The sequence below is a fragment of the Epinephelus moara genome, chromosome 2 (genome assembly GCF_006386435.1).
Source record: "Epinephelus moara isolate mb chromosome 2, YSFRI_EMoa_1.0, whole genome shotgun sequence".
Lineage (NCBI taxonomy): Eukaryota > Metazoa > Chordata > Actinopteri > Perciformes > Serranidae > Epinephelus > Epinephelus moara.
In genome coordinates, this window is record NC_065507.1 from 16,215,135 (window position 1) to 16,228,221 (window position 13,087).

At 41.6% G+C, this 13,087-nt stretch overlaps 1 protein-coding gene across 3 annotated transcripts in view; it reads left to right on the forward strand.

Annotated features, from left to right (window-relative positions):
- LOC126405259 (cytoplasmic dynein 2 heavy chain 1) overlaps positions 1 to 13,087 on the forward strand; it is a 145,615-nt gene that overhangs the window by 33,804 nt on the left and 98,724 nt on the right. For 2 of the 3 annotated variants that reach the window (XM_050068912.1, XM_050068929.1), the window contains exons 47-59: positions 84 to 343; positions 1,489 to 1,735; positions 1,929 to 2,080; positions 2,309 to 2,453; positions 2,966 to 3,068; positions 5,898 to 6,062; positions 8,584 to 8,708; positions 9,040 to 9,288; positions 9,562 to 9,670; positions 9,986 to 10,099; positions 10,912 to 11,054; positions 11,467 to 11,548; positions 11,996 to 12,159. In XM_050068912.1, the coding sequence (XP_049924869.1) occupies positions 84 to 343; positions 1,489 to 1,735; positions 1,929 to 2,080; positions 2,309 to 2,453; positions 2,966 to 3,068; positions 5,898 to 6,062; positions 8,584 to 8,708; positions 9,040 to 9,288; positions 9,562 to 9,670; positions 9,986 to 10,099; positions 10,912 to 11,054; positions 11,467 to 11,548; positions 11,996 to 12,159 (2,058 nt within the window). The remainder of the gene's footprint in view (positions 1 to 83; positions 344 to 1,488; positions 1,736 to 1,928; positions 2,081 to 2,308; positions 2,454 to 2,965; positions 3,069 to 5,897; positions 6,063 to 8,583; positions 8,709 to 9,039; positions 9,289 to 9,561; positions 9,671 to 9,985; positions 10,100 to 10,911; positions 11,055 to 11,466; positions 11,549 to 11,995; positions 12,160 to 13,087) is intronic. The other variant, XM_050068921.1, reaches the window with a different exon arrangement.

Genomic DNA, 13,087 nt, shown 5'->3' on the forward strand with positions numbered 1-13,087 from the left:
TGGGGAACTGCTGTGATGCCTCTCTTGAGAAAGATATCAGTCCTGGTCATAATGTTCGCCCTTATTTCTCTGTATTTCTGTAGCTGCTGAGCTGGGCCAGGGAAAGCCCACCAGACACCAAAAAACCACTGGATACCTACTATGACTCTGACAGCGGCCATCTAGCAGCCTATACATTCCAGCGTCCCGAGGGTCTCACATTGGAACAGCTCTCTCATACGCACACACTGCCTGTTATTGAGACTCCAGACATGCAGAGAGGTCTGCACTGTTTCTCCCCATGGCTCACCAGTCAGCACAGGCAGCCCTTCATGGTGGTGGGACCCGAGGGCTGCGGAAAGGGGTAATTACATACAGATATTCATGCACACAGAGCACAAACATTTGCATACAGTAATTATAAACTGGGAAGGCATTTGCACAATCTTGCAATGTAATGTATATGGAGACACTATGTGTATATACACTGTGTATACATATCACAAAATTGCATACAAACATAAAGTCTGGATCAGAACACAAAAATACAGATTTTTTTTGTAGATATTAACTGAAAAGTTGCTGAACTCTTTGCAACTATTATATTTATTTATTTAACAACATTGCTGTGATTGTTTCAGGTCATTCATAAAATGTCGGTCTGTGTAAACAGTTTAAATAGACACTGTACCAGAAAAACCTTTTGCTTGTCTCCCTGTAGAGAAAAGGTTAGTGAGATGACGGGGGAAGAGTGTGCCGTATGGATTGTGAAGTAGAGGCACTCGAATTTGGACACTCAAAATGATACAAGCACACAATCAACACTGATATCAAAGCTTCTTATATTCAAGACTTGACCTTTCGTGTAAAGGCACTGACAAGTCCGGATAAGGATCAGATGTGCGTGTGCATGTGTGTGTGGCCCATGTGCTTGTGTACACAGAGAGTCATTGTCTCAAAAGTAATTGCTTCCCTCCCCAGGGTTTTTGAAGAACAAGGGTCACACAGTTTGCCTTTTACACTCCAGTTGAGTCTCACTCAAAAGTCTCCTTTTCTCGTCCTCGCATCTTGCCTCACTTTGTCCGAAAGGTCACTGTGCCGATGAGGCACTGGGTTTGTCAGCTTACTCTTCTGATGAAAGAACATCTAATTAATTTACACACACATACACTGCACATGCACGTGCATGCACATAATTTACTTTCCAATTATTTTCTCTCTCTGTTTGCGCCCTCACAAAATGTCTCTCTTTGCCTTTGGGTCTGTTCTGACAAATATTGTTCTGTAGATCCCAAGTGGCCCTCTTGTTAAATACATTACTAACTCTCACTTCTTCTTCTCATCATTTCCTGTGGTCCTGGCACCATCCTAACCATATATGACAGGTCTAAGAGTTATAGCCTTTATTCATTTGGCTGAAGTTGTTAGACCCTGTCTGGTCACACCTTCTAAAAAAGAAATGCCTGTCTGTTTCTTGACCTTTTTTTCTATTTATTGTTTTCTATCTAGCATGCTCCTGCGATACGCCTTCTCTCGGCTGCGGTCCACCCAGGTCGCTGTGGTTCACTGCAGTGCCCAGACCTCATCTCGTCATGTCCTACAGAAGCTCGGTCAGACCTGCCTGTTGCTCAGCTCTAACACCGGCCGAGTCTTCAGACCCAAAGACTGTGAGAACCTGGTGCTCTACCTAAAAGACATCAACCTACCCAAACCTGACAAATGGGGGACCAGCAACCTCACTGCCTTCCTGCAACAGGTAGAAAATACATGCAGATAAGCCAGCAAATTATTGAATGGATGATGTTGAAGGAAAGAAAAGTATAGCTCCAATCCCAATGCCCACCCTCAGAACCTCAGGCTTGGACACTGGTTCCTCTCACATCAACACCCCTATTTTTTCAACCTGCTTAATTCTATGTTGCTTATCTGTCTTTCTGTCTTTCCCCTAGGTTTTGACATATAAGGGATTCTATGATGAAAATCTGGACTGGGTGAGTCTTGAGAACATCCAGGTGGTGGCCTCCATGTCCACAGGGGGTGCTGTAGGGAGCCATTCTCTCACCTCCCGCTTCTCATCTATAGTTCGCATCTGCACTATAGAGTAAGTATGGAGTAAATGAACATGTGAGACATTGCCAAACAGCCTGCAAGTATACATGTACATGCATACACGCCCTCTCCATCTTGTTACCCAACATCACTATGTTTCCTTCATTTCTCTCTGTTTGTCTGTTTCACCGTCGGTCTCCCTCTAACCCTGACCCTGATCCCCTCTCTTTTTATTTTCCTACATCCATCTGTTTCTCTGCCTCTTTGCCTCTGCCTTTAGCTATCCAGACAGGGAGCAGCTGCAGACTATCTACTCAGCATACCTGCAGCCAGTTCTCCAGCATAGCCTGGGCAGCCAGGCATCCTGGGCCAGCACGGGGAAAACACACCAGCTGGCTGGGTCTCTCGTGCAGCTCTATGAACAGGTATTGACTTGGACAGGGTGTTCATTCATGTTCACATTTTTATTCGTAGAAGCATAGCCTTGCCTGAGATATTGAGAACACAAACATTAGCATATCTGGCTCCTTTATTTAACTTAATGAAATTACTGTGTATCACACTTCATAAAAGTCAAAAATGCCACATACATCGCCAGTGCTCCCATGTGATGTGTTTGAAACAAGCCAGAGTTCTACTGGAGAGTTGTTTAATCTTGTCTGGGACATTGCACAGGCACATGTTATCAGTGAGTTAGACCAAAATGGCTTGTTCTAAATTGCAGCTATGAATGGTACCCAAATTATGCCTTTAGAGGTTAAGTATCTGTGTAATGTTGGTGTCATGTGCCTTTTATGCTGATGAGGGAGCAATACAAAGACACCTACTTCGATGAATCACTGTAAATTCGAACATTTGACATATTGTCAATTGCCAGTAAATGTTGTCATATAGTTATGTATGTATCATCTATCTCCCCATCTACTTTGATTCTCAGGTGAAAGCCAAGTTTACCGTGGATGACCACAGCCACTACCTATTTACCCCGTGTATCCTCACAGAATGGGTCCTCAGCCTGCTGCGATATGACCTCACTGCAGGTAAGAATGCATGCATATTAATATGTGTGTTTGAGTAATTTTTCTTCTCTAAGTCAGGGAACAAGTAAGAACATTCATTTGGACCCATACTCTTACTGTATGTAATACAGTAATGTGGGAACCCTAAAGAATCCGACCAAGGCCCAGTAAAGGGCTTTCACCCACATTGTCATTGCCATATGCAAATAAAAACAGAGTATTAGACTGAATGACCCACTGTTTTTCTCCAAATCCCTCAGAGTACTCACGTAGAATAATTTTGCTGCCACTGAGGAACATAAAGCATTAATAACTTTGTCAGTTTTGATGCCAGAATCAAAAGGACAGCACCAGATGGCTTAGTTTCATGTCAGTATTCTTTTAGCTCAGAGCTATTGTCTCCAACTCTCACCTTGTTCTTCGTTCGATCTCTCCTCTCTCCTCTATCCTCACTTCCTCTCTGTCACTTGTCTCTTTCCCCCTCTTTTATCATCCTCTCCCTTTGCTGTCCTTTCATCTCTCCCTCTGTCACTCTTTCTCTCCTTCTGCAATGTGTTCCTGCTGTGATAGTGAGTCCAATCATTTATTTTAATTAAACACGTCAGCGGACAAACTTCTCTTTCCCTATGCTCATCATTTTTTTTAACTTACCCTTACTTCATCTTCCCTCTTTTCCCCTCTTGCTGCTTACCTTCTTTATGGTATGTAAAAAAAAAACCTTTCTTCACCTTCATTCTGTGACTATGTTGATGTATTTGGTGCATTTGAGTGTGCATGTGATCACAAACAACATGATGTGATTATCATAACATTGTTTTTGGCCTCGGCATGCAGCTGTTCTCAGTGGAAAAACTGAAAGTGGAAAAAGTCCACTGTGCACTACCTGCCCTGCACCAAACCACAGACAGACACAGACAATGACTAGGTAGTGGACATAGTGGAGCATTTAGCAGCTAAAGAGACACATATTTCCCTCAAGAATTGGAGGAAATCGAAAGCAGAGCTAAAAGAGAGTGAATATTGGACTTGCGTTTGCCAAGTGGCCAGAAACACATATTGAGATGAAGCCATATCACCTAAGTCATGTCGGTGAAGATTCTCTGCATTCAGGTCATGGTAGTCATAAGTGCTATATCGTAGGCTCAACTGGACTTGCTTGATTTTCTTGAAGACGTTTCTTGAAGACATTGAAGAACAGCAACATTCTCATCTTGGAAGAAGAAGACATAAGGTTTAAAAGAGGTGTAGAAGAAGCCATCCACATCAAACTGGTACCGCCATTTTACAGAGGAGGTGGCCTACAACACCACTTGTCACCCACCTACAATGCAGTCTTGGGATCCCTTCCCCATTCTCACCTAGACCCATCTAACCCCAATGACACACAAGATGGCCATGTTGGTCAACTCATATTGTGACCTTAATGACTCTAAAACTCAGAGCTAACATGTGACCCCAACCACTCTGCAAGGGTTCACACCCACACAGAGTTTAAAGCCTGTGACTCCGCACCAGTCATTTAGAACTGAAGAAGCTTCTTGGATGAGAGGCAAAACGTCATCAAGAAACTCAAGCAAGTCCAGTTGAGCCTACGATATAGCACTTATGATCGTCATGATAAGTCATTGCCGTGGTCACATCTTGTTCACACTACCTATATGTGTTTAAAAAATTACTTTTGCAGGTTTAGTTTTTGTCTTTAAGTTACATTTTGTATTGTTATATTTAATGGAGATAGTCTTAACTTTGAACTTCTACCCAAGACCAAGCATTATTGTGTGTATTTACCTATATCAAATGATAAGGAGGTCATGTATGCTGAGCGATACATTGGAGTAGCTGATATTCGAATGGCTGATATCATCAACCAATTTAAACTTATCACAGATTTAACAGTATCAAAGGATATGCCAGCCAGTAAGTAACACAAAATGACATTATGAAAATGCCAAAGATAAGATATGTTTGAGGTCATTTAGAAACAGTGCTGCATTAACATAGGAATGTTAAGTGTTTTTATTAAAAATCTAATTTTGTTGACAGATTTTTTATGCTGTCAATTATCAATATCAGTTCCTCCCTCAAAAATTCCAGGATTTGTCAGACTTTACTGTCTTCATTGGCTCTGTTTCCATGATCACTACCATGGTGGGTTTTGGGCACAGAAATCATTTGAAAGCCATAGGCATAGAAAATGTCTCACATGACAACTTGGCACTGCAAGTGTTTTCTTTTCCTTAGTGGTCTTTAAAATTTAATATGCTTGGAAAACCCTGGAGGGTCAACAGTATCTCTATTTGACTTCCTTCTTCAGCTCTTTCAATATAATGTGACAGACCAGTGGCCTATGAGACCTCGATTCCGGTCTGTCCCTGTGGCGCTCTCTTTTTAGCTCGCAGCACTTTGCTGATTCTTGGGGGAATTTGGTAAATTTAGTCTTACCCTGGGAGGTGCTTTTGTCATGCCTGATCTAACCAAAAACAGCCCTTTGACTCATGCTGAGGCCTGAGTCACAGTGTAAATACTGTGGTTGTGTCTGTGTCTACCCTTTATGAAAATTACACAACTATGACAGATATGGACAGACCACTAAATAGTCATTGCATGTGTTACAGTGTGAGTGTGAAATAAATGAAAAGAGAAAGAAAAAAAATATATTTGCAGATGAATCACTGAGTGTTTTAGTCAGTCTTTGCGCTGAATGTTGTATCAGTAAACAAATTTCTAGCAAAATCAACAGATCTCATCTTGTGTGTGAATGAAAGCAGGTGGATGGCTGCGGATATCCTATTGGTATTAATGTGTGTGTGTGTGTGTGTGTGTGTGTGTGTGTCATGTATTCCTTTTTAGCTCAATCTAATGTGACAGACAGTGTGTTGGAGGTGGTAGCATGTGAGGCCAGGAGGCTGTTCAGAGACCGGCTAGTTTCCTCCAAAGACCTTCACACCTTTGACAACATCCTCTCCTCCATCATACGGGGAGACTGGGGCTCTGACGCTCTCGACAACATGGCTGGTATGAGATCGCTCAATTCTCACTGACATACACCTCCGTTCACATCACACATACAAAACAGCTGTTCCATAAGGGATTAAGCATTGATGCAATTCATGCCAACGTTTTCAGGTTGCCACTCATGCCTGATTGAAAGCATTATTTGATTAGCTCTGTTCTTTTGTCAGCTCTGCATTAATGGCAGCTTTTCAGCTAATGGTCTGTTTGCTTATTCTAAAACAGCATGACATTAATGAATTGGTTCCTTTTTTCAGCTGGTTTGACTTCTTCAAACCACTTGGAATATAAACAAAATTAATGTGCTTAACAATGTTCAAGAATATAGCACCATCTACAGCTAATAACATTTTAAGTATTTGGTTATTGTAGGGGTAAAATGTTTGCAGGTGTATTTAAATCCTGGTTGGATCTGGCAAGACTCCAATGCTACACTTGCCTGCCAAGTCCTGGTGTGAGATAAAAAGGAACAAAGTCATACAAGAATCAAGTCATATCGAAACTAGAAGTGCACTCAGGGTGCAGATCTCTGTCTGTCTGGGGGAATGTGTGTGAGGAACAGGGAGTACAGGGCAGGCTGTGTGTCTAGTGTGTATGAATGACAGCAGTGGAATGAAGGGGAGACAGTATGCAGGCTACATTATCAAGGTGTAACCAGGGTTGAGAGACTGTGTTGTCTTACCTGGGTGTGCATATCTAGATAGGAACAATTCCTAAACAGAGATGCAGTGTCAATTTCAAAGAGAAAATGCCAACAAAAATTTGCCAATAAAAACGTATGTTGTCCCTACTGGAAACAATATTGAGAGAGAGCGCTGAGCATAAAGTCATAAGCGTACACAAAAAATATTAGGCTGATAGCTCCAACAGTATGTGAGATAAGCTGCGAACAGCGAGATAATCACACACATGACTGAACTCGTGTTCCTCTCCAAGCATACGCCTGGTGGAGCTAATGATGTCTAGTATTGCCTGCACTGTACGGGAGGTCCCCTAAGAGGAATTAGAATAGAGGATAGAAGATCCCACCCCCCTTATGTATAAAGATATTTCGTAATGCAAATGTATGCAATGCTTGGTAATAATCAGCACAACAAACCAAGAGCAAACTATACATAGCCAGTTTTCTTCATGTAAACTTATATTGGAAGCCCATAAAAAGAAAGCATTCAAAGAAGCTGGCTTAACTTGAAGAGGTGTAATGATCAAGAGCAGACCCTGGCTGCTGAATAAATACAATGACATATCTATAACCAAAGCCCTTGAAACTGCTAAACGAAGACTTCCAGTGCTGGCAGTGAGACTAAAGACATCAGAGAGGCAGAAGCATAAAGGACGAATTCTTTTCATCACATCAGCACATCCAAGGCGTGTTTCTAGCTACAATGTCATACCAAGAACTAACTTACCAAATGTTTAAACACAACATTGGAGTAGCATACTTATAACGCTAGTGCTCAGTGACTAAGAGTCACGAAATTGCAATATCCCAGAATGGGGCATCTGGCAATGATTGCAGAGACAGAGCAGTAACTTGCAAGTGTGATAGCTTTTTTCTTGAACATCCATGTCATCTGCTTTCCCTTCTAGGAATTGCCTAGACTGCTGGAAATAAACATAAGCAGTCTGCATTTTAGGGATGCATGATACTATCAGCATGTTATCGGTATCTGTAGATAAAGGCTTTAAAATGAAATATTGGCATTTTCCCGAAATGAACGTTTCTGCCAATATGACAAGCTGATGAGATGAGGCTTTAATTAGTTAAAATAGGTCAAATTTGTTGTGGTTGTAGTCACAACTGACTATTGTCAGAAGTGTCTAAGGGAGAGCACCATCATGACATTAAAGTAGGATTAATTTTACAGTTTTGCATGAAAATGTTATTATGGCATATTTTAAATGTAGCCTGAATTGTGGTAGTTGTCTTATGTGCATGTCTGCATCTGCCAGTAGGCCATTAACATAAGAGTAGGCATAATAGTATGTTAATTTCACTACAGAGGAGACCTAATGTTCTCTGCAATTAGGTGGAAAAAATATGTGCATATATCGGTATTGGCATTGGCAAGCAGGCCAAACGAGTTGGAAAATATTGGCCTATCGGATATCGGCAAAAATATGTTATCTCACATCCTTACTGCATATATCTAACCTGTGAGAGAGCATCAGCTAAAGGCTGGTACTTTGTAACCTGAGTGAAAAATCCCTCTTCCAAATTATGGCCAAAAGTGCAGTCCGCCTGCACAACAAACACCTGCCTGCTTTTCTAAAACATCTGGTGTGTTAGCTGTGGGATTTGAAAACAGATCAAAATGCCTGTTGCCAGGTTGAACGTTCAGACACAGATCCTACTAATTTTCATATGTAGGTGACTCATATTAGTTCATTTCTGTGATAGTGCTTTCCATCACAGTGCTGTGTATTTTGTCTTACCTCTGTTGACAGCCTCTAGTGAAAGTAATTTGATGTGCACATGTGCAGGTGTTTTACTAACAGTGTGTAATGCTTCCCCTGTGTGCAGATGGTTTCTATGTGACATGGGGAGCCTCTGAAGGGGCTGTAATGGCTCCAGGCCAGTCTCTACCTGCTCATGGTAAACAACTGGGACGTCTGGATTCTGCTGACCTAAAACAAGTCATACAGAAGGTACACTAAGAGGAACTGTTGTCTGGAGTGTTGTGTGGGTAGCTTGTTGGATTAAGTATGCAAGCATACTACATATGTAACTAAAAACAGTGTACTTAAGTATAGCCAAGTTTTACCTTTTGCTGCTTTGCTACAACATTCATACAATGAACTTTGCTTTCATCTGTAATGATGTATTTTCACATTGTGATATTGCAGCTTTACCTTTTTGTCTCATTCATGTGGTTGTGTTTCTTTGTCTTTGTTTTCTAACTTCATTTTTTCGAATTTGTCTAAAATGTCTGGCGCACAGCTCCTCACCTGTGTGTGTTCCTCCCTCTCCTGGCTCTAGGGAGCAGCTCAGTACAGCCGTGATAACAGGGAGCTGGATCTTCTCCTATTCTGGGAAGTGTGTGACTTTGTGTCCCGGGTGGATCGAGTCCTGAGCCGACCCGGTGGCTCTCTGCTTCTGGCAGGTCGCAGTGGAGTGGGTCGTCACACAGCCACATGCCTGGTGTCACACATGCATGGATACACATTGTTCACGCCTAAAATCTCCCGTGGTTATAGTCTTAAGCATTTCAGCAATGATCTCAAGACGGTAAGAGTGGTTTGGCTTTTTTATTGGCTTAACTGGTTCACATTGTGCCGAGCTAACTAATTTTTGCAGCATGCAGATGAGATAATTGGATTGTGCTATCAAGCTTTTTAATCATCTTCCTACCATGATTCTGTCAGGTGTTTTTAAGCAATTGAAGCACAGATGCATAGGTAGTTTGTGAAAAGGATTTTTGCTGTCAGTATACCTGTGGTGTGCTGTGTTTATTTGAATCTTTATAAATGTATTATGTTTGTGTATTAATACTGTGTGTAGGTGATGCAGCTTGCAGGTCTGGAGGGCCAGCAGGTGGTTCTGCTGTTGGAAGACTATCAGTTTGTTCACTCAGCTTTCTTAGAAATGGTCAACAGCCTGCTGTCATCAGGTGTGTATTGTGTTTGTATGCTTTCCCTTTCTTCCATTTTCATGAGAACACTTTTTTCGATCTCAAGAGGTTACCTCTTACTGTCTGTAATCAAGGAAATACAGACAAACTCATGTTGCAGCCCTTGTTTGTGAGTATAGTCTACATTTAAATATGAACCTTGTACTTGTAATTATAGTAAAAGCTATGCTGCAGCAATCATAGCTTGCAGTTTTTTAATGTGTCCTGGCCCTACTGACTTGTATTCAGTTTCTTCTGAGAGTTGATACTGTGTAAAGACACTCTATAATCATTTCTTTGTGTGTTATGTTTCAGGTGAAGTTCCAGGTCTGTACACCCCAGAAGAACTGGAGCCTCTTCTTTCCCCCCTCAAAGATGCTGCTTCCCAGGATGGATTTACTGGACCACTCTACAACTATTTTTCTCACAGTAAGTACTGTATACTTATCAACAGCACAGTCCCTCTGTGTCATCACGGCACAGTGTGGTCCTGGAGACACCTATTGTTGCAGGAACTACCACAGAAGTGGTTTTGAGTACTTTGCCAAGTGTTTATATGTCTGTGGAAAGACTTTGACACTGCGATAGCGTCACAACTGTGCAAAATGCAGTCACGAAACTTCACGTGTGTGTAGTTGAGATCACAATGAAGGTCAAGCTCGAAGATGGATTTGCTTTGATTAAGGGCACCGGAATTGGAAGGGGAAGGGGCCATTGGCCTGCCCTACTTAACGCCCACAGCCCACATTTGTTTTAAGTCACAGATTGACGGTATGGCTAGTGTCATCCGATGGTCTTTAGTTTTGGTCTGTTCCCATCTATCTGATGTATGTGGTAGTCCGACCTTCTTCTCACTGTAAAAGTCTACATCACGTGCCATTTCTTTTCACTGATTGTTTTAACTCTGCTGTGATTGTATCAGACCCTGTTCCTGTGCTTCCCTGCTGTGCAGTGGTGTGTTGACTGTAAAAATGGCTCAGTGTGACTGAAGTTGAGGTTGCTGCTAAAGAGTACAATCAGTAGCTCTATTATTGTCAAAGTATACCCCCTACTCCTTGATCACCCCCACTATCCAACTCTATCAGAGAGGTAGAAGCTAAAAGGGACAACATCAGTGTCACAAAAACTTACTGCCTCTGGTTCCCCTCATTTGCTGTCTCAAAACAACATTTTATGATTAAGCTCTCCACTGTTTTTATTCCCTGACTGTTGTGCTACTTTCTTGCATCACGCCTACTTAGGAATCCAGCAAAACCTTCACATTGTTCTGATCATGGACTGCTCCAACTCTAACTTCACCATCAACTGTGAGAGCAACCCAGCTTTTTACCGCAAGTGTTCTGTCCAGTGGATGGAGGGATGGTCTGAGAGCAGCATGAAGAAGGTCAGAGGAGGATGGTGTACAGTGACAACATCAAAGTCAGATATTGCATCAGCAATTCCTGATATACACCAGTATTTCAAATCAATGAATCCCACTGACAGTGTTGAGGATGGAGATTTACCTACTGTATGCCCAGAAACATTGAAAAGACAGTGCAGCCCAGACTCTGATAGTATCTCTGTTGAGCCAACACTTATTCTGGCATAGCCTCATACATACTTGTATGGTTTACAAGTATCCAGTGGAGTCATATTCAGTATTGACCCTATCACTGCAGGGCTTAAGATGCAAATTTGTGGTAGCTAAAATTTAAATTGGACACTTGACGCATTATTTTTAAATGCGGGTGAGATAAGTGTCAATGCTTTCTATCTAACTTTCACATCTTGTGTGTAAACCTGCACCATGTCAGATTCCTGAGCTGCTGCTGTCAAAGACAGAAGGAGGAGGAGAGGAGAATGACAGAGAAAAGGCCACAAAGGGGAAAAGCTCAGGTAGGAGTACATGTACACAGCAAATTAAAATTGTTTAGAAAATGACCTGTTTTGATTGAATAACCTTTTTGAATTGTGTGACTGTGTTATTTATAATAAAGATGATGTTTTTTTTGTAGGGCATCCCTGCCATATCCTGTAATTGTACTGCTCTTCTTTGAATATAGTCTTATCTGAAAATTGCTTTTTTTGACAAGATTCAGTGTATAAAGTAGTTAACAGATATACAGACAAACATTTCTACCACTGACAGAGAGGTAATTTAACCATACATTTTGCATTTTCAAACTACAGCTGTTTTTTCTTCATCGTTATCTGATTTGTAAGTAACTCAGAAGCTAATTAACATTGTTTCTAGCTGTGTTGGACTGTGCTTTATGTTATGAAAGTGACCTCCTAAATTTAAACCAGTTTGTGCTCACAGTCTTCCTCATCCTCCGCTCCCAGCAGGGTCTGGTCAGGGAGACTTGTGCCGTTTGTTCCTGATGGTCCATGAGTCATGCAGAGAACATGGTGCAACACCCAGCCAGTACATGGCCTTTCTGCATGTTTACACTGCAATATTTAGCCGGAAGCAGAGCCAGCTCACAACGAGACAACAGCACCTGCAGGTACAACAGCAGATTAATTACAAGGTCCATGTGCACAAAGGACCAAGATGCATGCATGGAAAAATACTCACTCAATTTGTTTGTTTGATTTTTTTTGTCCACACAAATTCACTTAGCAGTCATCTAAAGACAAAAGAAAAGTTTTTGTGTACTTCAAAATATAAAAGTAAAAGTATGTTCATTTTAAGACTGGTTAAATGTTTAAATAGAAATAAACAAAAACAGTTATCAGCACTGTGTACATGTAGCATGTTGGCAAAATCCCATATATTAGCAAAGCCTGGGAACCAGATGAATCTGCAAGCTCGTGTTTCATTTGCCCCGGTAGATGTGTCTAGTCCCCCTCCCGTTCAGACAGATTTCCAACTGGCCTGGCCCGCCTTGTGCAAATCACAACTCTTCATATATTATGGGGCGGGTTTGATACAGTGATTGGCAGAGGAGCGTCACCGGTCCAGATTCAAAAAGTCACACATCACGTATTTTGATGCTCAGATTGGTTGTAATTGCGTCCAGTTTGCTCCATCCAGTGCAACACATCAAATTAAATTGTCAAAAAGTCAGTGCTGATCAAAGATGAATCAAGATTCTGTTCCTGCATTGCCTATTCCCTGCCTCAAATGTTTTCAGAAACACATTTTAGTGTACTGTTTAGCTGAAATTTGAGAGAGTTTGTAAACAGGCTGCCATTTTATTCCTGCTTGAAAACGGACCAAGCACTGCCCCCCTGACTGGTTGTAAGCCTTTCCAATTGCATCCAGAGGCATTTTGGTGTGCGCCCGTCTATAACCCTCCCAGAAATCAAACATGGAGCTGAGAGATTCCAAACATTTGAATAAGTGTGGCGATGCCAGGCTGATATTGGCAAACGATAGCAGGAGAATATTTATTTCTAACCAATTTGGATAGACTCTGATAAACTTTGATT